The following is a 27,265-nucleotide window of genomic DNA, read 5'->3' on the forward strand; positions in this document are numbered from 1 at the left end:
CAAACAGATGGACATTTGTTTTGATTGCACGTGAGAGAGCTTTAACACGCTGGTGTATAAAAGTGTGTTAGAGTCTAACAGGTTATAACAGGTTATATCTATGACATAAAGAGATATTAAACAGTGTGCAGACTGTAATGCATTTCAACCCCAGTGTGTTTCATTCCATTAGGTTCCGTTTGTTTATACCCCCCCAACACACACACACACACACACACACACACACACACACTCCCCTGTGCATTAATGTGTCTCACTGAAAGGACGTGAAGTCAAACAGGACACCAAAAATAGATTTACTCAGAGTTCTGAGTCAGGCAAGAGAAAAGAATAGATGAAGAGGACGAGGGAAAATGGAAGGGAAATAAAATGGAGAGAATGAAAGAAGAGAGAAGAAACAACTCTGATTGTTGAACACAAAGATAGATCTGTAACGGGGTGTGTGGGAACTTCACATCTGCTTTATAATACATGTAATAAACAATATAATATACTTACTCTGTATTATGTGTGTGTGTGTGTGTGTGTGTGTGTGTGTGTGTGTGTGTACCTGAGGAATCGCATCTCCTCATCCTTCTTCTCATCTTCACCAATGATCTTGGACGTGGTGACGCTCACCTGCACACCTTCCACTACAAACTTACGGGTGCGCTTCAGAGTGCGTCGGAAAAGTCGAGCATCCTGCGTAAAAACAGAAGGAAAGACTGAAGCTGTTTTTCATGTAATATAGAAGCGGTGTTACATAAAAGGCCGCCTTTTATTAGTGTTACAGTGTTGATATACTGTTTGGACAGCATTGTGCACACACACACACACGCGCACGCGCACACACACACACACATTTCACTCTCTCATTAAGTTTTACTGTCTGTATCTCGGTCTGTTTTTCTCTCCCTCCCTCTATCCTTTTGCTTGTTTTCCAATCCATTTCTCCCAAATGCCTTTCTCTGTTTTAAACTCTGCCTACAATGTGTGTTCATTGTTGGTGTGTGTGTGTGTTCCTGGAGTACTTTCCAGAGTATTCTTCTGTACTAAGTGCATCAGTAGCATTGTATACACACACACACACACACACACACACCCTTTGTTCTACTCTATTATTGCCTTTCATTCTTTTCACTGAGTGTATAGATATGAAATCAGTTGTTTGAAACAGTCTCCACAAACTGTTTACTCACAAACACACACTATCTTTTTCACTCTCTCTTTACTAGCATAACTGTCCATACAATTGGACAAAAGAATCCATATTCTCTTTCTTTGTCCCTCTTGTGTTTGTTTGCCTGACTGTTTCTCTACGGCCATCAGTTTGTCTGTCTGTCTCTCAGTTTGCTTACAGTGGACTTATTTAAACAGCGGCATGTTGTGTGTTTATTCAGCTGCTTCTACAGTCTTGTAGCTTCCAGCACTGAAGTGACAACGAGAGAGAGAGAGAGAGAGAGAGAGAGAGAGAGAGAGAGAGAGACAGAGACACACACACAGAGACACAGCGAGACAGAGAGAGAGAGAGAGAGAGACAGAGACACACACACAGAGACACAGCGAGACAGAGAGAGAGAGAGAACACTTCCTGATCTGTTGCATGAGGTTTCCTACAATTGCAGTTTGTATGATATAAAAATTTCATAAGTTTGTAATAATTTTTTATAAGTTTCATAAGTTTGTAATAATATTCTGATATTATTGCAGCTATAATTCACAGGTTTATATTAACTTGCTCCCTGGAAACCATTATTGTTTCCATAGTAACGCCACTTCATTCGCAGGTACGATGGACACTGCAAATAGTAAGCGGATGGCTGTTGAACATGTATGGAAGGAGTCTCCAGTGTCAGAACCCCGGGACTGAGGAGTTTATAATTCTGTGCAGTTTCACTGTAAATTCTTTTTTTAGTCGTATTAATTTCAAAAGATAGAATAAAGCAACTGTCTATAGCAGATTTTTATTAATACATTAAACCCCACACACACACACACACAGACACACACACAGACACACCACAGACACACCACAGACACACCACAGACACACCACAGACACACCACAGACACACCACAGACACACCACAGACACACCACAGACACTTACCTGTGCACTGCCAGAGCCACTATCTCTATGCCCCATGGAGCACAGGCTGATGTCGAGACTCTCTGACGCCTGACTCCCTGAGCGGCATTTGTTCTGTTCCCCATTAGCATGAGGCAGAACGTCTGGTTCCTGTTCCGCCGCCTGTGGTCGCTTTTCACACACGCTTTCACTCCGCACCACCAGGGGGAGATCTGGTGTTACGTGCTCATTCTCAGCTTTGCCCTCTTGCCCCTCTTGGTCTTCCAGCTGTGGTGTTTTGAGGACAGGGGGCGGTGAAGCTGGCAACTCACACTCATATTCCAGAGACTCCACCCCTTTTCCTTCTTCCTCGGACGTCGGCGTGCTTTTACCGTCCTCAATCCCAGAATCAGAGCTGGAAGGTTTGTCTCGATCCTCATCTGAATGCTTTTTCTCCAGTTTCAGGGGCTCTGAGTCGACGGGACTCTCAGGGAGAGGCGTGTGGTCACCTTCTAAACTGGTCTGACTCGTCTCTGAAGGATCTTTTCCTGGAGGCTGCAGGAATAAATAAATTTAACTTGGGTTAAATCTAGAAGTGGAGCGGACAAGTTTTAAAAAGGGTTTTTAATACATCTAATGTAGTAAAAAAAAAACAAAAAAAAAACACTCAAGCTTTAATTTTTTTATTTGACAAACTATCAACTTTCCATCATAAATTAATTCACATTCCTTGTCATTTTTCAATAAAAATAAAATTCAAAAATGGCCTTTATTTTTTAAGAGCTTAAAATTTCCAAAACTTCAGACCTCTTGCAGCAAAAGCATCCAATTTAAAGTCTAGATTTTTATTCCTACATACACTTCATTTTCTTCCTGATTTTTCGAACCCCTTGTTTTAATCTGACCATAAACAGCTGTTTAAACGACTTTAAGGACATTTAATAAGCCAAATTAATCATTACACTTTTTATTAGAAACAAGTGAGAGAAAAAAAAAAGTGTTGCCATTGTGTTATTTTGTGTGTAAGTCAAGGTTATAGCAGAATGAAATGTCAGGGAGATTTAAAATAGAGCTTTATAAAGAGACGCCAAGTTGGGTGGGACAGTGAGTACTAAGTCAGCCAGAATAGGTTACAGGAAGTGTTACACAATGAGAGAGAGAGACGGAGAGAGAGAGAGAGAGAGAGAGAGAGAGAGAGAGAGAGAGAGAGAGAGAGAGAGAGAGCGCAAGAGAGAAAGACAGAGAGAGAGAGAGAGAGAGAGAGAGAGAGAGAGAGAGAGAGAGAGAGAGAGAGAGAGAGAGAGAGAGAGAGAGAGAGAGAGAGAGAGGGAGAGAGAGAGAGAGCAAGAGAGAGAGAGAGAGAGACAGAGACAGAGAGCAAGAGAGAGAGAGAGAGAGAGAGAGAGAGAGAGAGAGACAGACAGATAGAGAGAGACAGAGAGACAGAGAGAGAGAGAGAGAGAGAGAGACAGAGAGAGAGACAGAGAGACAGAGATAAAGAGACAGAGATAAAGAGACAGAGATAAAGAGACAGAGAGAGAGAGAGAGAGACAGAGAGAGACAGACAGAGTGAGAGAAAGACAGAGATAAAGAGACAGAGAGAGAGAAAGAGACAAAGAGAGACACAGAGAGAGACAAAGAGAGACACAGAGAGAGACAGAGACAGAGAGAGACAGGGAGAAGGAGACAAAGAGAGAGACAGAGCATTTTTTCCTAATTTATTTTACACACTTCTTTAAATTTCCCCACTGCTCTTGTCGATATAACAAGTAGAAAACAAATCCTAATCTGACTTTAACCTAATTTCTAATTCAGCACTTCCCCAGTCAGCATCCTATAAAGAAATTGTAATCAGAAACCATGAGTCCTGTAGGTATGAGACATCTCATTAGATCTTCCAGCCGTTAAGACATGAAGTTCCTACGTACAGGTTTAAAGCTTTGTCCCAGCTGATGCAGCAAACCCTGGAATTAAAGTACATCTGGAATGTAGACCACTGAATATCAGCTGTTGAGCCTGATTCCATCCAGATGTTTTATTTATTTTGGCTCCTGTAACTTCATTTGGAACAAAGACCTGTATGTGTGTGTGTGTGTGTGTGTGTGTGTGTGTGTGTGTGTGTGTAGCAACAGAAAAAGAAAAACACTTACAGCTGTGATTTCGTGATTCTCGTCCTCGTCCCCTTCCTCATTGCTGTCCTCTTCTAGCTCGTCCATCACTTCAGCTTTAGCCTCAGCCACCAGCTCCATTAGGGGCCGATTTGTGTTCACCGAGCTCACAAAGGGATGCTGAGAGACACAAAGAGGCAAAGAGGACACAAAGGGGACACAAAGGGGACAGGGTTTATAACAGGAACATAGTCAATGTCCCAAACCACAGCCTACACACGTGGCCTCATCCCAAATGCTGATCTACCGTCCAGCTGAAATTCCAAATCACTCTCACGTGTAGTCTAGAAAGAAACTTCTAGTCAAATAGCACTACTGTGTCTGTGTGTGTGTGTGTGTGTGTGTGTGTGTGTGTGTGTGTGTGTGTGTGTTGAGCAGAAAACATTATTGTGATCATTAGCAGTGAACAAACACTGGTGACAGCATGTGAGCAGATCCTCTAAGAATTTATAAAAGGTTTAATAAAGTCAAAACACACAATTGTCCATAACACGCTGTCAGAGATTGCCTCGGGTCAGCAGATTTAACTCAAGGTGTGATAAAAAAAATAGAAGAAAAAAACAACAACAACAACAACAACAAGGCTCAGTTGGTACACAGGTAGGATGGAGAGGAACTCACACAAACACACACACACACACACAAAAAGCTGTGAAAGCAGAAGTGTAGCGGAGAGAGGGAAAATAATGTGCATTCATTATTCATCCCTTCTGCACGCGGGCTAATTGAATGAGTCCAGCTGGCGAAGGTGAAGCTCATGTACGAGCGAGAGAGGAACATAATGAGACCCACAGGAACCCTGAATAAAGGTACCCAGGAATATAAGATCATCAGGGATCCAAGTCTCCATCAGGCAAACGATTAGAGTTATTTCATTTTGTTGATTTCTTTAACTTTAGTTTTCAGAACTGCAAATTTATCTTCTAATAGGAATCATTTGTCACCGGTTTAATGGCTGCTGTTTACATGTTGAGAGGAAACCGCATGATCACTTCCTGTTAGCCTTCTACTGCTTTCTGAAACCTCAATCTAAGCCACTGCTTCTTGGCTTCCAAATTAAGATGTATTTATCTCTTCTCTGGCATGAAAGGAGCTCTTCTTCAGTTCTCCATCTGAAGCTAATGTAGCTAACAAGTAATAAAGGTTAATAAACTGGCAATAAACTGTTTGTTATAATATTCTGCTCTCAGCTTTGTTTATTACTGACTGAAGCAACAAGCCACCGGATCTCATGTGTTAACATGTGGAACACGGTGACGACAAAAGTCTGACACAATACCTTCACGTTTACACACACACACACACACACACACACACACACACACTTACCATCTGTTATCCTACCCCACACAGTCCTGTTAACGCTCTACCTTTACACACACACACACACACACACACTGTCTGTTTCAGACAGTACATACACTCATCTCTTGTGTATGATAAACACTGTGGTGTTAACAGTAACTGTACCTCTTTACTCCACCTCACTCACTTTATGCTTGTAATATGAACAAAACAAATCAAAAAGTGGAGAAAAAAAAAAAAAAAAAAAAAAACGGTGAAAGATTTCTGATATAAAAACGAGAAAAATCCAGTCTAAGTGTTTCCTTTCATCTTTCCCTCCTCCTCAGAGCCAAAATATGCAAATTACCGTCATTCCTTCCATGATCCGAACCTAAACAGGAAGTGATGATGCCCACTGTAACTGAACCCAAACTGGTGTCTGGGACTTAAGCATATTGAACTCATTCACTACCTTCTTACACACTCGTACACTGCTGTATGGGTGTGTGTAATAGCACCTCAGTATAAAGGGAGTAACACAACACACACTCACCTCGAGGAGCTGAGAGGCCTGTGGACGTGACTCGGGATTCTTATCCAGTGCTCGCTTCAGGAAATCCTTAAAGTTGTCTGACCTAAGACACACACACGCACGCACAGACACACACACACACGCACGCACAGACACACGCACGCACAGACACACGCACGCACAGACACAAAGACACAGACAGACACACACACACAGACAGACACACACAGACAGACAGACACAGACAGACAGACACAGACAGACAGACACAGACAGACAGACAGACACACACACACAGACAGACACACACACACAGACACACACAGACACAGACAGACACAGACAGACACAGACAGACAGACAGACAGACACACACACACAGACACACACAGACACACACAGACACACACAGACACACACAGACACACACAGACACACACAGACACACACAGACACACAGAGAGAGAGAGAGAGAAGGATGCAGATGTTTGTGCATTATGCTGCTTGTGAGATTTGCTCTTTCTCGCATAAAACCTTTCCGTCTGTTTCTCCTTTTAAGCTAAAGCTTTAAAACTAAAGAATAGATCCAGTGCCACAATGTGTACATGTGTGTGTGTGTGTGTTATTTTATAGACAAATCCCAAATAGTCTTTTAGTATTAAATGCATGAAAACCAAGTTATAAAGCGGAGTTGTGATGTCATGATGGTTAGCTAATGCTAACTACATAACAAACCAGTTGTGTTATTCAGCTCCTCCGACTGCACGTGTGACCTCTGTGTTTCTGGGTGTCTCACCATTTGGACGGCTGATCCAGCGTAGGAGGATCAGACTTGGCGATTTTCAGCAACACTCTCATGGGGTTGAGTTCATGGTGCGGAGGTTCGATCTGAGCCAGCTCGATCAGCGTTATTCCCAACGACCAGATGTCCGCTTTGTAATCGTACGGCGCGTCCTTCGCGGTCTCACACATCACCACCTCAGGAGCCATCCTGAACAGACACAGGGTTGATGTTTAATACACAGCATGGGCCGATAATACTAAAAATATCAACAGAAGAAGAAGAGAAACAAAAAGACGTAGAAGACAAAAGCACAGAACAGAGACAAGGAAGAGAAAAAAGAGGTAGAAAAAGAAAAAGATTATGAATATGTAATTGTCCTTTATTCTTTAGCTGCTTAGTTTAAATACAAGCACAAATGTTTAGAATTATTTTTAGTTAATTAGCTCTAGACTAATATTAACAGTAGACGTTTGCTAACTAGACGAAACTATAGCAGGCTAGTCAGTATATTGTGTAATCATACATTCACTCTCTTATCCAGAGCGACGTACAAAAGTGCTTTTAAATCTCTGCATTTAAAGATCACTGAAGACATTAACTCTGGGTCACTAGGCTAGAGACTTAAGATACCATGAGTCTAAAACACTGTTCAAAGGTTTCACACACACACACACACACACACACACACACACACACACACACACACACACACACACACACACACACACACACACACACACACACACACACACACACACACACACACACACACACACACACACACACACACACACACACACACACACACACACACACACACACACACACACACACACACACACACACACACACAAAACAGGGGAGAAAGCGCTAGTTCAAGTATTTCATGAAGAAGTAGGTCTATAACCTTCGTTTGAAAATAACCAGTGACTCAGCTGTTCGGACCTTTAGGGGAAGTTTATTCCACCACCTCGGGGCAGAACAGAACAGAGTCTTGTAGTAAACTTCCCTCTTACCCTGAGAGATGGTGGGACCAGTGGTTCAGTGCTGTAGATACATACTGTGTATCATGGTCATGTCCTGGTCTATCACAATATAGTATTTTTACCATATTGCTCACCTCTAGAAGATAGAACAGTCACTTGGCAACTAGATTATAAAAAGTAAAAAAAAATTAAATATCTGAGTATTGCATATTGCATATTAATTAGTTTTCCAGCTAGACGTCTTAAATAGACTAAAGTGTTTCAAGCAATTTAGTCTAATCACCATGATCAGACACTTTTTTTTTTTTAACACCCATCATATAATAATCTATACTGATTTCTCTCTCCTCTTCTGTTATTTTTTCTTTCTCCGCTGGACCAAAGGTACACAGCTGCTTTTTTCCAGGAATCAGAGATCAGATTGCACAACATCTGTCAATCAGTGTTTAAACTGAAACGTTCCTTCAAAGTGAAACGATATACCTGGGGCACATGTTTGTGTTTTATTTTTATAAGTTTAGATTTAAATGTTTAATACATCAGGGAGGCTTTTAGTCCTGTGACTTTTTTTTTTGCTGAAGCGTACAAGAGTTCGTGTGAAAGGACATCGAGTTGGAAGTGCAAACGTTATCAGACAACACGACGAGCAACACGTGAAACAGGAAGGTCAACAAGCAGCAGCGGTTTAAAAAGAAAAGCCGAGGTCAGTGTCGCTGTGAGACGCATCGTAAACACAGATACGGTGTAACACACTATAACGGCACTCACCAGTACGGTGTCCCGATGAAAGAGTCTCTCCTTTGCAGAGTTTTGGTGTTTTTCGCCGACACGCCAAAATCAGCTGGGGGAGGGGTTTAAAAAGTATAAATAGAATAAAGTTTGAGATCGAGGCATGAGACAGAAATATCCCATAAAAATAGATCACATAATCTTAACCCGAATGATGGGAATAACACTGTATGACAAGCAAAATTACCTGCGATTTATTCAAGTTTATCATTCATTCATTCATTCATTCATTCATTCATTCATTCATCTTCTACCGCTTATCCGAACTACCTCGGGTCACGGGGAGCCTGTGCCCATCTCAGGCGTCATCGGGCATCAAGACAGGATACACCCTGGACGGAGTGCCAACCCATCACAGGGCACACACACACACACACACTCTCATTCACTCACGCAATCACACACTACGGACAATTAGTTCTCACACGGGGAGAACATGCAAACTCCACACACACAAGGCGGAGGTGGGAATCGAACCCTGACCCTGGAGGTGTGAGGCCAACGTGCTAACCACTAAACCACCGTGACCCCTCAAGTTTATCAATTTATCTTAAATATTTCATTCTAAAAAAAATGAAGGTGAGTTGCTAAATTTATTCAATATACATGATGAAATCATAGCGCAGTGTTGTTTGTAGCAGGAGTGTGTGGCTTTAAGCTCGTTGCACTGTTCGAGTTTGTGATTGTGGAAACAGAACTTGTTTTGTTCTACTGCTCTTGGCCTGACATTTTAAAAAGCCATTAACGTGAGCGTATCACTTCGGCCCGTTACGGCTGCGTCTCAAACCGTATCAGTGAACACGGTTTTGTCTTTAGGCTGAAATTCAACCCTGAAGCAAGAACAGTGATGAAAATTATATCGGTGTTGTCGAGCTTACGGTCGAGCTACACTGTGTGCTGAATATTATCATGGAACAGCTTGACACGTCTGTATTGTTACTCATCCACACAGAGCAAGTTCAGTTCAAAAAAAGTCAATAAGGTCTAAAAAAAAAAAATAATAATAAGTGTGAACTTTTCTGTCCTCAAGATTGGAGGCTCCTTCCATAAATCTTAAATAAATTGTTTATAATTTAATCATCAGTGGAGCATCTGCTACATATAAAATGTGTACGATATAAACCTGTAATAGCATCTTTGATAATAATGATATTATTATTATTATTATTATTATTATCACCAACAGAAATAGTAATATACAGACCGAGTTTGATGTCTCCATCCAGCATGAGCAGGATGTTTCCTGCCTTCAGGTCTCGGTGGATGATTTTCATACTATGCAGGTAAACCAGAGCCTCAAGCATCTGCTTACAGACCACCTGAATCTGCTTCTCGGTCAAACCTCGCTCCAACTCTGAGACAAAAAAAAAAAGAAAACGGCAATTTACTGTACAAATCACAAGAAGTCTGCCTGAGAGTAAACATATGAGGACATAAAATTAAATACAGGAAATAAGAGCATGAATAACTCCTTAGTCCTGGGTGATGAAGAGACACTACACACTAAATCTACTGATCATGAATGAAAGCCTGTATAAATAAAGTGAATATTCCTGTAAACGGAGCCAGAAAAATTCCTCAAAAGCTGCTATTCAAGTTTCCAGCCGTGGCCGATGTACAGGACGGAGTCAGATGAAGGCTGTATTTGCACAGCATGTTTTGACAGCCATGATGTTTATTTAAAGGCTTTAGCAAGCCAAAATTACAGAAAAACAAAAAGTGTTTAGTTCAACATAAAAATATATTTTAATAAACGCTCCATCGCTCCATCTACAGGTGGATCTGCTCTGCTGAAAACGTCTGTGTTGGAGGATGAAGATAACGACATTTATAAAGATCAACGACGACGGATAAAATATCAAACTCTTTAAAAGTTCATGTTAAATTACAGTAATGCTCTTAATTATCTTCTATTTTCCTGAACCATGTTACAAAAGAGTGTAAATTTACTGTTCATAAAAAGATAATAAAAGAATACAGTTGTGATTACCTAGCATGATGGCATCTACAGCTCCACCAGGGCAAAACTCGATCATAATCTGTGTGTGTGAGAGAGAGAGAGAGAGAGAGAGAGAGAGAGAGAGACAGACAGACAGAGAGAGAGAGACAGACAGACAGAGAGAGAGAGACAGACAGACAGAGAGAGAGACAGAGATCAGTAATGCAACACTTATGAAATGACTTTCATTCCACACCCATTTTTAATGCCTCACCTATTTGCCCTCAATTACATATTTGTGAGATATTTTTTCATTACATTTGCTTTATGAACCAAGTTCTCAGTTGCATCATAGCAGCTATAAAGAATCACTGTGTCACCAGAGACCTGCACTACTGTCAGGGCCGCTGTAGTAGAAAATTAATCAACACCTTCTTATCAATCACAATCCAGAACTCAAAGAGAACATTAATGATTCTAAAGGAGTCTTAAGGGGACTTTTATTTTGAAGAGACATTTCTGAGCCGTGGGTCATGACTCGACTTCCTTGACTCTTGCTGACACCAATGTGTGTCTCTCTCTAGTTTCCAACACATCTTAATATTGACCTTATATGCAGCAGTGTGTGTGTGTGTGTGTGTGTGTGTGTGTGTGTGTGTGTGTGTGTACCTTATATACAGAACTGTGACCCACAGAGCGATTTTATTATCAATATGGTAACTTATAAACAGCACAAACTACTAAACATTAGATTATCGGAATCTGAGAGTTTCAAACTGAATACTTCAGATTGTTCGGAGCGGAGGTGGAATTTTTAACGTCAGTATGAATAAAGGCCATTTAGCTTTCCGACGACTCGGAGGAAGAGAACAAACTCTCATTCTTCTCTTCCTTCATCACTCCATTCAGATAAAGGCCACTGAGTCGCTGCAGGGTGACGTCTTAAAATCCTATCACACCAAACTCACGACAGGAAAATGCACATTTAGCACACACTTCTACACGTTACTACACACTTCTACACGTTACTACACACTTCTACACGTTACTACACACTTCTACACGTTACTACACACTTCTACACGTTACTACACACTTCTACACGTTACTACACACTTCTACACGTTACTACACACTTCTACACGTTACTACACACTTCTACACGTTACTACACACTTCTACACGTTACTACACACTTCTACACGTTACTACACACTTCTGCAGAGTGCCACATGTGACATTTCACTTCAGTTTACCTTTTCAAATTTCTCATATTATACTTTTATCATTTTAATATTTGCAAAATCAACTTAATTTAGTGCATTTAAAATTAATTTGCTGTTTACCTTTTTCTCTCTATACACCAGGCTTAAAAACAACAAGCTGGCATTTAATAGTGTTTCTTATCTCCCTCCTCCCCCTCCCCCCCAATCGCTTCACTGGTTTTCTTTCCTGCTCAGATTCATGTAATATTCTGGATGACATAAATGCCACTAAACTGAGGTCACAGTGAGGAAGGCAGTACAACCGGTACACACACACACACACAGAGAGAGAGAGAGAGAGAGAGAGAGAGAGAGAGAGAAAGATGTTACATTCTTCAAGCAAAACAAAAACTGGTTGGACAGGAAAGAAGAGACCAGACAATTTGGCGAGTTAGTTTCTAGCACACCAGAGTAAGAGCCAAAACTGAATTCAACACGCAAACTACTCACAGAAGAAAAACACACACTCGCACCGTTGATGTTCATCAGTGGGGTACAATAGGGAATCAGCCCTCTTCCACATACACGAGTGCTCAGACACACGTGACAGAAGGCAGAGAGCATCACAGGTTCATGGACCTGCTGTCAGGATGCAAACTTGCCGTCACTGTCGCCACTCAGCAGCCGGTGATATTTTTACTTTACTGCTACGGCTTCATGAGTCCACATAACCACATAGCCGTGTACATATCAAACCTACGCATCGAATCATGAATCAATTAGTCTTCACACTTAAACTAAATTTACTTGTGCACAGAACACAGCTGATGAACCGGAGCTTGAATCGCTCGATGCACTGGTTCTGGCTCACAGAACATGACTTATGGGTTTATGGTCCTATTTTTACAATAATCACTAAAAACAAAATGTTGTTGTGTTTTTCAATTTGTTGTTGTGGCTAAATCACTTTTAAGAAAAGAGGTATAAGGGATGTAAAATCTACACGAGTGGAAATAGACAGTCAGTAAGGTTAGCAAAAGATTCCTTTACAACATCTCAACCGATCGTGTGTGTTTTCATTATTTTTTGGCCGAGTGCCGCATTCACGCCCAAACACACAGGATTTTTATGTCAAAGCACAGAATTGTTTCAGCAACCAAGTGTTTAAGGGCTTGGAGTGTGTGTGTGTGTGTGTGTGTGTGTGTGTGTGTGTGTGTGTGTGTGTATATATATATACAGGGAGTGCAGAATTATTAGGGAAGTTGTATTTTTGAGGATTAATTTTATTATTGAACAACAACCATGTTCTCAATGAACCCAAAAAACTCATTAATAGCAAAGCTGAATATTTTTGGAAGTAGTTTTTAGTTTGTTTGTAGTTTTAGCTATTTTAGGAGGATATCTGTGTGTGCAGGTGACTATTACTGTGCATAATTATTAGGCAACTTAACAAAAAACAAATATATACCCATTTCAATTATTTATTTTCACCAGTGAAACCAATATTACATCTCAACATTCACTAATATACATTTCTGACATTCAAAAACAAAACAAAAACAAATCAGTGACCAATATAGCCACCTTTCTTTGCAAGGACACTCAAAAGCCTGCCATCCATGGATTCTGTCAGTGTTTTGATCTGTTCACCGTCAACATTGCGTGCAGCAGCAACCACAGCCTCCCAGACACTCTTCAGAGAGGTGTACTGTTTTCCCTCCTTGTAAATCTCACATTTGATGATGGACCACAGGTTCTCTATGGGGTTCAGATCAGGTGAACAAGGAGGCCATGTCATTAGTTTTTCTTCTTTTAGACCCTTTCTTGCCAGCCAGGCTGTGGAGTACTTGGACGCGTGTGATGGAGCATTGTCCTGCATGAAAATCATGTTTTTCTTGAAGGATGCAGACTTCTTCCTGTACCACTGCTTGAAGAAGGTGTCTTCCAGAAACTGGCAGTAGGACTGGGAGTTGAGCTTGACCCCATCCTCAACCCGAAAAGGCCCCACAAGCTCATCTTTGATGATACCAGCCCAAACCAGTACTCCACCTCCACCTTGCTGGCGTCTCAGTCGGACTGGAGCTCTCTGCCCTTTACCGATCCAGCCACGAGCCCATCCATCTGGCCCATCAAGACTCACTCTCATTTCATCAGTCCATAAAACCTTAGAAAAATCAGTCTTCAGATATTTCTTGGCCCAGTCTTGACGTTTCAGCTTGTGTGTCTTGTTCAGTGGTGGTCGTTTTTCAGCCTTTCTTACCTTGGCCATGTCTCTGAGTATTGCACACCTTGTGCTTTTGGGCACTCCAGTGATGTTGCAGCTCTGAAATATGGCAAAACTGGTGGCAAGTGGCATCTTGGCAGCTGCACGCTTGACTTTTCTCAGTTCATGGGCAGTTATTTTGCGCCTTGGTTTTTCCACACGCTTCTTGCGACCCTGTTGACTATTTTGAATGAAACGCTTGATTGTTCGATGATCACGCTTCAGAAGCTTGGCAATTTTAAGAGTGCTGCATCCCTCTGCAAGATATCTCACTATTTTTGACTTTTCGGAGCCTGTCAAGTCCTTCTTTTGACCCATTTTGCCAAAGGAAAGGAAGTTGCCTAATAATTATGCACACCTGATATAGGGTGTAGATGTCATTAGACCACACCCCTTCTCATTACAGAGATGCACATCACCTAATATGCTTAATTGGTTGTAGGCTTTCGAGCCTATACAGCTTGGAGTAAGACAACATGCATAAAGAGGATGATGTGGTCAAAATACTCATTTGCCTAATAATTCTGCACTCCCTGTATATATAAATAACACAATCAGACTATCAACCTGGAAAGAACATAAAACTAAAACAAAGTCCACAGAAAATACATTTAACTGGCTCTAAAAATAAGATCTAAAATATTTACCTCACAAATCCTCGATAAAGTTACACAATATAAAATCAACAAAATTAATATATATATATATAAATATATTTAAGAATAACAACAGAAAGCTTTACACTACAGTGTTGTCAAGATACTATTAGTAATTGAAAATGTAATATTTCTGCTGTACAGAGCACAAATAAATATAATGTTCTTTTTATTCTAATTAGCTCGCATTTAAACCCTGGGACTTAATTGTTTCCTGCTCACGTGTGTGTGTGTGTGTGTGTGTGTGTGTGTGTGTGTGTGTGTGTGTGTGTGTGTTTGCACTCACACGCATGTAAGTGACTCATCTGCGTGAGTAACAAAATAAAATCCATCCATCTAAACAGCTAAATCCACCTTTAGATTTCAATTCAGCTCTTAAAGTATGTAATCCCGCAAAACCTGATAAACATTACAGAATGTTTTTGTATTTATTTACAGAATTATCTACACTACACTATAATGCTAACAATACCAACGCCGTTTATTTGCCGTTCCCTGATACCACATCACCATCATCATCATCATCATCATCATCATCATCATCATTACAGCGCTCGTTAAGACTGAAACATTCATTCATCTTCTACCACTTATCCGAACTACCTCAGGTCACGGGGAGCCTGTGCCTATCTCAGGCGTCATCGGGCATCAAGGCAGGATACACCCTGGACGGAGTGCCAACCCATCACAGGGCACACACACACACACACACACACACACACACACTACGGACAATTTTCCAGAGATGCCAATCAACCTACCATGCATGTCTTTGGACCGGAGGAGGAAACCGGAGTACCCAGAGGAAACCCCCGAGGCACGGGGAGAACATGCAATACATTCACGCCTCCACACACACAAGGTGGAGGCGGGAATCGAACCCCCAACCCTGGAGGTGTGAGGAGAACGTGCTAACCACTAAGACACCGTGACCCCCAAGACTGAAACAAGCCAAGATATTTGTATTGATTGTCTGATGAGCTGAACAGTTACAGAGAGCACTAAACCTTCGCTTTGTCCAAACACACAGAGAGACCGACATCACAGTGAGAAAAATTTACCTCTTTCATTTCCTCAGGAATTCCAGCAACGCTTTAACACGGTTCGCTCTATAAACACCGCGAGGGAAAGGACAGAAACCGCAGCCGAGCCGAGACGCGTTTATGACCTTTAAAATGTCGTACACTAAAGACGAGCGTGAGAGCAGGAGAAGGAAAAATATTTTGGAAATAAATTTAAAAAAATGTTTCTGTAATGTACGTGATGTGTTTGTTTATATTTGAAAACACTAATAAAAATACATCACAACATTATTTATCATTTTAATTAAATTAAAACAATATGATTGATCAAACTAAACGTTACGTTAAAAACGTTTGTCATGTTTAATGTTTTATTTTTAACGTAAGATTGCAGTTAGGTTAAAAATAAAACATTAAACGTTACGATAAAACTGCATTCAGTAAATAAGTAAATAAATATAAGTTTTAGATTTTTAAAGTTTAAAAATAAAAGTTATATTTATTTAATAATTAATTATTATTTATAGCTTGTGTTTTAAATCTATATAATCTGAATTATTAAATAAATAAAGAAAAAAAATTAGTTTATTAAAGTGTTCGTGATACTCACTCACTCTCTCTCACACACACACTCACACACTCACACACACTCACACACTCACACACTCACACACTCACACACTCACACACTCACACACTCACACACTCACTCACACACTCACACACTCACTCACACACTCACTCACACACTCACACACTCACTCACTCACTCACTCACTCTCACACACTCACTCACTCTCACACACTCACTCACTCTCACACACTCACTCACTCTCACACACTCACTCACTCTCACACACTCACTCACTCTCACACACTCACTCACTCTCACACACTCACTCACTCTCACACACTCACTCACTCTCACACACTCACTCACTCTCACACACTCACTCACTCTCACACACTCACTCACTCTCACACACTCACTCACTCTCACACACTCACTCACTCTCACACACTCACTCACTCTCACACACTCACTCACTCTCACACACTCACCCACACTCACCCACTCTCACACACTCTCACACACTCACCCACTCTCACACACTCACCCACTCTCACACACTCACCCACTCTCACACACTCACTCTCTCTCTCTCTCTCACACACGCACTCACTCTCTCTCTCTCACACACGCACTCACTCTCTCTCTCTCACACACGCACTCACTCTCTCTCTCTCACACACGCACTCACTCTCTCTCTCTCTCTCACACACACTCACTCTCTCTCTCTCTCTCTCACACACACTCACTCTCTCTCTCTCTCTCACACACACTCACTCTCTCTCTCTCTCTCACACACACTCACTCTCTCTCTCTCTCTCACACACACTCACTCTCTCTCTCTCTCTCACACACACTCACTCTCTCTCTCTCTCTCACACACACTCACTCTCTCACTCTCTCTCACACACACTCACTCTCTCACTCTCTCTCACACACTCACTCTCTCTCTCACACACACGACTCACTCTCTCTCTCACACTCACTCACTCTCTCTCTCACACTCACTCACAATCACTCAAATATCCTGTAATGTTAAAGCTTTCTTTTCTTTAAGTTTCACTGCATATCAGAGTGATTTCCGTAATATAAAAAAAGAATAAGTAAATATATAAATATCAGCTGATACTCAAAGTTTAGTTATGCATCAGAGAAAAAAGTTGCTTTTAAAGCTTAATAACTTACAAGTATATTAATATTCAACTTATTGTTGATTTAAGTGTAAGTATATATACAAGTTTAGAGGTAAAAATGTTTATTAAATGTTTATGGAAGACGTCTCTAGTGTTTTGCAACAGGGAATCTTTGAAGTGGGAGAAAAGAGAGAGAATTTACAGCAGTGTGTTGGTGATTATGTGTGGAGGTTTTACATGAAACAGTCAGGCTAATCTTACCCATAGCTTCTGATCGTAGTAGAAGGCGTCGAGCAGTTTGACGATGTAATGATGGTTGCACGTAGCCAAGATGTCGATCTCTATGATGTAATCCTCCAGCTCCTCTTCACTCTTAGTCTCGATCACTTTGGCAGCTGCCAGGATGCCCGTGTCTTTGTTCTGGGCCTGAAAATTAAAAAAATAAATAATAAATAAAGAAAATCATCACAATTTAAAAAAAAAAAAAAAAAAAATCAGCACATTTCCACACCGATGCTAATGTTTATGTTTCAGAAGGAAACACTGAAGCTAAAGATATGACACCATGACACAAACAAGTAGGATGCATCGGGACTCGCTGATGATGTCACTGCACACCGGCACCATGACAACAACGACAAGGCGATGAGACGTCATAGCGACCTTGTTAAAGAAGTGCAATAAACAGAACCAGAGATAGCACAATATCTCCTTCTTTTTCCAGTAGTGATAATGAAACCTTAAGCGTCAGACAACACTGATAATGATCAGATATCATGTTCAAAACTGCTAGGCTTTAAAATGGCCTCTTTTTAAGTACAAATAATTCACATAAAAAAAAAATAGAATGTTTTAAATGTCATAATAAAAATAATTTCCGATTCCTGCTCCCATCGTATTTTTCCCTCCAAGATCTGATACGTTTCCTCTGCCATCTGACACACAATTTTGTTGGATGTTCTTACATCAGCCCGATACTGACGCTGGGTAGCTAATGTACATGTTTAGCCTGAGCTTTAACACGTGCTGCTTGTGTTCTGCTCCTGTTCAACAAGTTTCTACTGCGAGCGACATTCTGACACGGTCATAATGGTTCAGGCGCTTCAGGCTGTTCCACTTAAATCTTAACCAGGACCATACAAAAGTTTCAGCATATAGAGAGAAATTTAAACTCATTTAATGTCACGATTTAAGTCAAATGTTAGTTGGTTTATTTTGTTTGTTTGTTTCTCTTTTTTTTTTTTTAATTTAACCCTAAAATTGTGAGGATCATCAGGCATCGGTTTGTTCTGGCTCGCTGTAATAGGTACCAAACTTTCACAAGGATGTGCTGTAGGTTTTATCTGTTTTCATAAAGACTTTGTGTCTTTTGCTTCACTAATCTTTTTGTGCTGAAGCAGCGAACACCGCTTTCACACCACGCCCGTGTCACTGTGATCACAACCGTAAACGATTTTATTCTATTCTTACATTATTTACACATACTTACTTACTTATATTTCAATTTGCACATTTTTCCACTGTACATACAACTGTCTTTATTATATACGTCATGTCTTATCAATGCCATTCTGTTTACACTGTGGAGCTTCTGTACTAGAACAAATTCTAGTATATCCTTGGCAATAAAGACCTTTCTGATTCTGATTCTGATTCTGAAACGATCACCATTATAGAAAATCAGGAAAACAAACAGTTTGAATGGAGATGCAACAGGCCTGAAGATTAGGTCCTGTTTTAATCTCACAGAGGTGCTAAAACAATTAATTTTAACCACAAAAACATCACAAAAATGCATCGGAATATAAAAATAATGCAAGTCATCTCATGTACACGAGAGAGGGTGGATAGTGATTTCCCCCGGTGTGTTACAGTACCTGGACCAGCAGTATGACAGTTATGAAGGTTAGGGTTAATTAACTGGCTCAGTTTCATTCATAACTGAGATGATCACAGCTTTAAGGAAAAGACAGATAAGCATCATCAGGTGTCGTCATAACACCATGACAAAAAGTGTATATACATAAAGAACAAGTATGAAATATTCCTGTGGAAGATGAGGGATGCTATTTTGACAACAACGACAGTCACGCTCTGGATGTTAAAGACATCATCACCTAAGTGTCTCCTTTACAATGTCCTGACTTCAATACACTGCATGGCCCCACACACACACACACACACGCACACACAGTGCGCACGCGCACACACGCACACACAGTGCGCACGCGCACACACGCACACACGCACACACGCACACACGCACACACGCACACACGCACACACGCACACACACACACACACACACACACACACACACACACACACACACACACACACACACACACACACACACACACACACACACACACACACACTGTATGAAATCAAATCTTCAGATGAAGGAGTATTTACTTTAAAAGCAGAACTCCTGAAAGTCTGTTCTCAAAAACACATACGTGGTGTTTAATGTGTTCAGAATCAGAATCAGAAAGAGCTTTACTGTTTTCACATGCGAGGAATTTGTTTTAGTGACAGAAGCTCCACAGTGTAACAGAATGACATGTACAGTGTAGACAAAATCGGATGTACAAATGTGCAAGTGTGAAAAAATGTGCAATTGCACATTTGTACATACAAATTCAGGATGAGCTGGAGGACACAAAGCCTGCATGTTCACACAGAGTTCATGTAAGGCTGCGTGTGCGAACGCGAAAGCCCCCAGTTAATCACCGTTGCTGGAAAAAGTGGGAGGAAGTGAGAATTGTGAAAGTTGCAACCACGTTAAACCCATTTCCGTTGCCCTGAGCTCGGAGATGTCCTCTAACCTTCACACACAAGTAGCACTTTAGTTTCAACATTACAGATAAAAATTTAAAATTATAAAAGTGATTAATAGCTAAAATATTTTTTTTACTAGTTATTATTCTGGTAAGAATCTTATACATGACTTCATTCATATACCCATATATTACTTTTATGTTATTGTCATTCATTTTTATTATAAACATTCATTACTATTTATTAAGTTAGAACCAGTTAGTTATTGATGTAAAAAAAAAAAAAAAAAAAGGTAAGGTCATAAAAGTAAGGAACAATATTTTATTACTTAAAAGTTTTTTTTTTGTTTATCGGTTTGGCTTGAAGCTGTAGATGAGCGTCAGACTAAACAACGGCTCCGAAGGGGAAAAAATCTGAACAAACACAGAAGCCTATCCCTGTGTTAAAAAAAAAAAAAAAAAACAGTAAAAAGGAAAGAAAAAGAGAACAGGAAGTACTCGTAGATCAAAACTGAGAGACAGATAACACACAACAGAGGAACAAGGCCGAGCTTACGTTGTATAAAATACGGTCGTTTATTATTAATAGATTCACAGCTGGTGAAAAATGAAATAAATTCTCAGATCATAATGATTTTTTAAACGAGTCCCTATAATGGTTTAATCCACCAACACACAGACACAGGATCTAAATCTACACTAAATACATCACAGTTATTGTCTGTGGGTTTCCTACAACATGTAGCTCGAATGCACGGAGATAAAAATGCTATCATGCTCAGTTCAGTCTGTAATTACAGGGTAACCTGTGATGAGTCTTCATCATTTTTAGTGTTATGGTTAGTTGTGTTACTTTATCATTTTTTTCTTTTCGTTCTAGTTAATAATATAATAATTTAAGTAGTAAACCTTGACAATGAACTTTAGCCACAAATGAACAGTGTCTTCAATTCGGGGGTCTTAACTACTCATCTGTAGTCGACCTGCTTCCCCTGAGAGCTGACAAACTTCCTGTAGTCATTTTGCAACCACAACACTTTAATGTCATTACGCTGACTACACACCAATTAGCACCCTGTGTAAACACACCAGGCTATGAATGCTGCATCTACTTAAGTAGCTGAACAGCAAAATATACACAGCGTGAAAAGTTAGCAGCTTTTTTGTACAGTGACATAATGACCGAGGGAGCTTATAAACACTGATTAGCAAGAAAAGTATTACCTACTTAACAAGATGCTCTAAGTATAAAACAGTGTGTGTAAAATGTGTGTTTTAACATTTTGCAATGTGGGTTTTAATTTTATTGTAAGTTGCATTCAAGACTCATTTCTTAAGGACAACCCTGAAACCTAGAGTTTTGTGACAATATGTCTAAAGATGTCATTTTATATTTACTTAATTATTTTTGTTTCAGTTATTAAAATACGGAATATTATCCATGATTTAAAGGGATACACGTATAGAAATAATGCTTGTATATAATAAAATAATACATATTTATATACTTCTTGCCCCCATTAATTACATTTCAACACAATTGCAGCTGAAAATTGGAAATTTCTTTTGAATCAAACATAAATATACATTCATTCATTCATCTCCTACCGCTTATCCGAACTACCTCGGGTCACGGGGAGCCTGTGCCTATCTCAGGCGTCATTGGGCATCAAGGCAGGATACACCCTGGACGGAGTGCCAACCCATCGCAGGGCACACACACACACTCATTCACTCACGCAATCACACACTAGGGACAATTTTTCCAGAGATGCCAATCAACCTACCATGCATGTCTTTGGATCGGGGGAGGAAACCGGAGTACCCGGAGGAAACCCCCGAGGCACGGGGAGAACATGCAAACTCCACACACACAAGGTGGAGGCGGGAATCGAACCCCGACCCTGGAGGTGTGAGGCGAACGTGCTAACCACTAAGCCACCGTGCCCCCCTCAAACATAAATAAATAAATAAAAACAATCCCCCTCTTTCTCCCTGACCATTAAACACAGACACTGTACCATACAGCAAGTCTTCAGAAAAAGAAGAGATAATGTGAGTAAATATTAACAAGAGGAATTTGGATATAAAAATCACTTTTCAAATGATATGGCTAAAGATAAATACACAGAAAAAAGACCTTACACTCCATCTATAAAAGTAAGTTAACCGTAAGCTTCATCATATGTTAAATATATTTAAGTTTTAAATCCTTCATTTTCACCACCAAAACTTTGGTTATACGGTTTGAATTATTTTTATTTTATGTAAAATGAACAAATGTCTTGTCTGACACTGAATCCAAGATTTTCTTGTACATTTGGAGAAACCTTGAAGCTCTTGGAGAAGGATAAAGGTGAAGATGGTTATGGAGTGTCACAGTTTCAGTTCTCCCCCCCCCCCCCCACGTAAATGTCTTATCACTTACAACCAACACGTCTGAGGTGCAGCGATTAACTTGCGCTTTCTGTCAGCAACATGTGTTTCACCCTCTACAGACCACCGTCCTGTCCTTTTAACAGTTTACTCTCTCTCACAAACACACACACACACACACACTTCACACACACTTCACACACACACACACCTAAGGAACTCAAACAATCAGAAAAACACCTATATGCTATATTTTCTACACCTGTAGTTGATTTAAGTGTTGTAGTCTCCAGGAAAGGAACAGAGAAAGACAGACAAAGGCCACGTGTGTAAATAAAAATTATTTATTATTATTATTATTATTATTATTATTATTATTATTATTTGTTTATTGCTATGATGATGATGATGATGATTATTATTATTATTATTATTGGTTTATTGCTATTATTATTATTATTATTATTATTGGTTTATTGCTATTATTATTATTATTATTATTATTATTATTGGTTTATTGCAAATATGACAAAATACAAATTGTGAATTTGTTAGACCTTGAGCACTTATTTATATTTATATACTTAGCAATATATTGCTTATGGTTTAAAATGATTTAAAAACTACAGGAAGAGACACGTGACTCTAACACGTGACTCTAACACGTGACTCCTGATTGTACGAATCATGTTAAATCTCATTTACAAACTCGTTAAGAATGTGTGTGTGTATGTTTTTACCACATACGATCGAATTGGACACGTTTACCAGCAAACCGAAGACAGTTTACGGTGTTTATTGTGAACTAACTCAAACCTGAACATGCTTAGATAGGAAACAAACCGAATATATAAATGCTTTAACAAACCTACATCACAAAACTAGCTGTATCATGGTTCACACGCTCAGATGAACTAGCTAACTTTAATCAGGTAAACGTGGGCTTATGACGTGTCGAAGGCAGTCACAACGAGTCGTGTAATTATCATTCCAGCCAAACCCACAAACTGACTGTCTTCCTCCCGAAAACTTAATCAGGGATTTCCGCTCAGTGCAGGAAGCTCATGGAGATTATAATCCCATTTCATGTGTAATCTCACCCCAAATTTACAGGAATTTGTGGAGTCGTAATTACTCCCAGGGCTAAAAAGAGGTGGGAATAATGTACTTTATGTTAGTTAGGCTTTATTTCATAAGACTTGTACTTTACTCCAACGATCCAAACCTCCAAGAGACCTTTTTCTGAGTAAGTCAGATAAAAACCTTAAAAACACAACATAAATATAATCCAGAAGAATGTTTAATACGTGATTACGGTACATGTGAAACGGATTTGTATTACATTTGGTAAATGATCCCTATTTCCCTGATTGATTACTTAGCGGACTTCCATGTCATCCAGGTTTGGTGTATGATAAACTCAGTCAGTTCATTTATCCATAGAACACCCGAGTTAAACTGAGTATTGTCTGAATGTTTAGATGTTTAGAAGAAAACATTTCCACTGAAGCCCAGTGATTATTCCTACAGATGTCCTACAGCTGACACTACAGTTGAACTGAGACATTATTTTAGTCCAGATATCTTCTGAAGGTCGTGCTGTAGGGAGGGACGTGTGTACAAACTGCTGTCTGAAGATGTATTTAATGACTCACTTGTTACCCAAACTGCTCTGGTGATATTACATCGGTTTATCAGGTCCGACTACTATTAATGGGAGAGTCAGCCGATTTCTGCCCCCCACCCATCTGACCAGTTCATTCTGTTACCCTGACACACCTTCCCTTCCCTAAGCTGACTTTAATGTCTCTGTATTTTATTATATATTTATTTTAGTGTGAGGAGTTGATTATTTAGTTTTTAGTATATTAAGCATTACATAATGAAATACATTAAACACAAACTTTGTAATTAAACACGACTGTATGGTGCGTTCATACCGAACATATCACAAGATCTGTAGATATCGTATCACGAAGCCGAGTATCGTGATGCTGCTCCCCTCAGATACATTACAATCATACTGTAACATGAAGTAAAGTATCGTATTGTGAAGTAAAAGTAAAGTATCGTGAAGTGAAGTATCGCAAAGTACCGTAAAGTATCACGAAGCAAAGTAAAGTATCACGAAGCAAAGTATCGCGAAGTAAAGTAAAGTATTGTGAAGTAAAGCAAAGTATTGTGAAGTAAAGTATCGTAAAGTACCGTAAATAAAAAAGTAAAGTATAGTGAAGTAAAGTATTGTAAAGTATCGTGAAGCAAAGTATTGTGAAGTAAAGTATCGTAAAGTACCGTAAATAAAAAAGTAAAGTATCGTGAAGTAAAGTATCATGAAGTAAAGTAAAGTATCATGAAGTAAAGTAAAGTATCGTGAAGTAAAGTAAAGTATCGTGAAGTAAAGTATCGTGAAGTAAAGTATCGTGAAGTAAAGTATCGTGAAGTAAAGTATCGTGAAGTAAAGTATCGTGAAGTAAAGTATCGTGAAGTAAAGTATCGTGAAGTAAAGTATCGTGAAGTAAAGTATCGTGAAGTAAAGTATCGTGAATTAATGAATCGTGAAGTAAAGTATCGTGAAGTAAAGTATCGTGAAGTAAAGTATCGTGAATTAATGAATCGTGAAGTAAAGTATCGTGAAGTAAAGTATCGTGAAGTAAAGTATCGTGAAGTAAAGTATCGTGAATTAATGAATCGTGAAGCAAAGTATCGTGAATTAATGAATCGTGAAGTAAAGTATCGTGAAGTAAAGTATCGTGAAGTAAAGTATCGTGAAGTAAAGTATCGTGAAGTAAAGTATCGTGAATTAATGAATCGTGAATTAAAGTATCGTGAAGTAAAGTATCGTGAATTAATGAATCGTGAAGCAAAGTATCGTGAATTAATGAATCGTGAAGTAAAGTATCGTGAAGTAAAGTATCGTGAAGTAAAGTATCGTGAAGTAAAGTATCGTGAAGTAAAGTATCGTGAAGTAAAGTATCGTGAAGTAAAGTATCGTGAAGTAAAGTATCGTGAAGTAAAGTATCGTGAAGTAAAGTATCGTGAAGTAAAGTATCGTGAAGTAATGAATCGTGAAGTAAAGTATCGTGAAGTAAAGTATCGTGAAGTAAAGTATCGTGAAGTAAAGTATCGTGAAGCAAAGTATCGTGAAGTAAAGTATCGTGAAGCAAAGTATCGTGAAGTAAAGTATCGTGAAGCAAAGTATCGTGAAGCAAAGTATCGTGAAGCAAAGTATCGTGAAGTAATGTATCGTGAAGTAAAGTAAAGTATCGTGAATTAATGAATCTTGAAGTAAAGTATCGTGAAGTAATGTATCGTGAAGCAAAGTGAAGTAATGTATCGTGAAGTAAAGTATCGTGAATTAATGAATCTTGAAGTAAAGTATCGTGAAGTAAAGTATCGTGAAGCAAAGTATCGTGAAGCAAAGTGAAGTAATGTATCGTGAAGTAAAGTAAAGTATCGTGAATTAATGAATCTTGAAGTAAAGTATCGTGAAGTAATGTATCGTGAAGCAAAGTGAAGTAATGTATCGTGAAGTAAAGTATCGTGAATTAATGAATCGTGAAGTAAAGTATCGTGAAGTAAAGTATCGTGAAGTAAAGTATCGTGAAGTAAAGTATCGTGAAGTAAAGTATCGTGAAGTAAAGTATCGTGAAGTAAAGTATCGTGAAGTAAAGTATCGTGATGCTGCTGAGATACATTGCGATGACACTGTGTGTGTGTAACAGACTTGATGACAGCACCAATGCAGTTAAACTGGTTTGTACAGTGTGTGAAGGAGGAAAAAGTCTCCTGTTAAATATCTGACAGATGAAACTAAACTCACCTTATAAACTTTACCGAAAGCTCCATCTCCCAGTTCTCCCACAAGGTCCCACACGTCAGACGGGTTCACGTTCCTGTGGACGTGTTCATACTGCTTCACTTTCTTCTTATCAGTCGGGAAACGGAAGATTTTACCGAACAACGACATGCTGAATAAAACACTGGCGCTGAGGGCGTTTAAAGACGAGACGATGTTTGTGTCAGATTTTACTCACACAAACTTACCCCACGGTGTCACAGCAAACTTCATCGTCAACAAACAATATATAAAATGTGCTGTGAGAAAAAAAAAACGAGTGAAATTACACGAGTGAAATTAAACACGACGCAATTCGAGAGAAATGAGCTACAATGCTAACGGACGCATCCCGAGTTACACGAGACAACCTGCTAACGTCTCGCGCCCACCTGAAGCTCTCACTATAAAACTGTCCACAACTCCAAACCACGCCCCCTACTCTCAGCACAAGCCCCGCCCACCTGTAGCGTCTGAAGCTATAAAACTATCCACGACTCCAAACCACGCCCCCTACTCTCAGCACAAGCCCCGCCCACCTGTAGCGTCTGAAGCTATAAAACTATCCACGACTCCAAACCACGCCCCGCCCATCCTTTCAGCACACTCCCCGCCCACCCTCTCCAAACCACGCCCATCATCGCCCCCCTTTCAGCACACGCTCCGCCCACCTCCATCTATATACTGTCCACAACTCCAAAACACGCCCCGCCCACCATTTCCAAACCACGCCCCCTTATTTGCGTAACGGGGTGGAACATTTTATTTCATCATTTACAATATTTAAATATTATGATCTTAAGTAGATAAATTTTATTTGACATTTATTATGTTAATTGATGAATATTTAGAATATTAATTAAGCAGAAAAACAACATGATTTAAAGTGAGATAA

The 27,265-nt window shown here is 39.7% G+C and overlaps 1 protein-coding gene across 1 annotated transcript in view; it reads right to left on the bottom strand.

Annotated features, from left to right (window-relative positions):
• Positions 1 to 26,764, bottom strand: part of stk10 (serine/threonine kinase 10) — a 33,622-nt gene extending 6,858 nt beyond the window's left edge. The window contains exons 1-10 of the mRNA XM_060891172.1: positions 26,356 to 26,764; positions 17,641 to 17,805; positions 10,581 to 10,629; positions 9,795 to 9,944; positions 8,570 to 8,642; positions 6,828 to 7,022; positions 6,053 to 6,134; positions 4,198 to 4,335; positions 2,090 to 2,602; positions 551 to 681 (exon numbers count right to left, since the gene is read on the bottom strand). Coding sequence (XP_060747155.1) covers positions 551 to 681; positions 2,090 to 2,602; positions 4,198 to 4,335; positions 6,053 to 6,134; positions 6,828 to 7,022; positions 8,570 to 8,642; positions 9,795 to 9,944; positions 10,581 to 10,629; positions 17,641 to 17,805; positions 26,356 to 26,502 — 1,643 coding nt within the window. The 5' untranslated portion in view covers positions 26,503 to 26,764. The remainder of the gene's footprint in view (positions 1 to 550; positions 682 to 2,089; positions 2,603 to 4,197; positions 4,336 to 6,052; positions 6,135 to 6,827; positions 7,023 to 8,569; positions 8,643 to 9,794; positions 9,945 to 10,580; positions 10,630 to 17,640; positions 17,806 to 26,355) is intronic.
• Positions 26,765 to 27,265: the final 501 nt, after the last annotated feature.

This window comes from Tachysurus vachellii, chromosome 17 (genome assembly GCF_030014155.1).
Source record: "Tachysurus vachellii isolate PV-2020 chromosome 17, HZAU_Pvac_v1, whole genome shotgun sequence".
NCBI classification, from domain to species: Eukaryota; Metazoa; Chordata; class Actinopteri; order Siluriformes; family Bagridae; genus Tachysurus; species Tachysurus vachellii.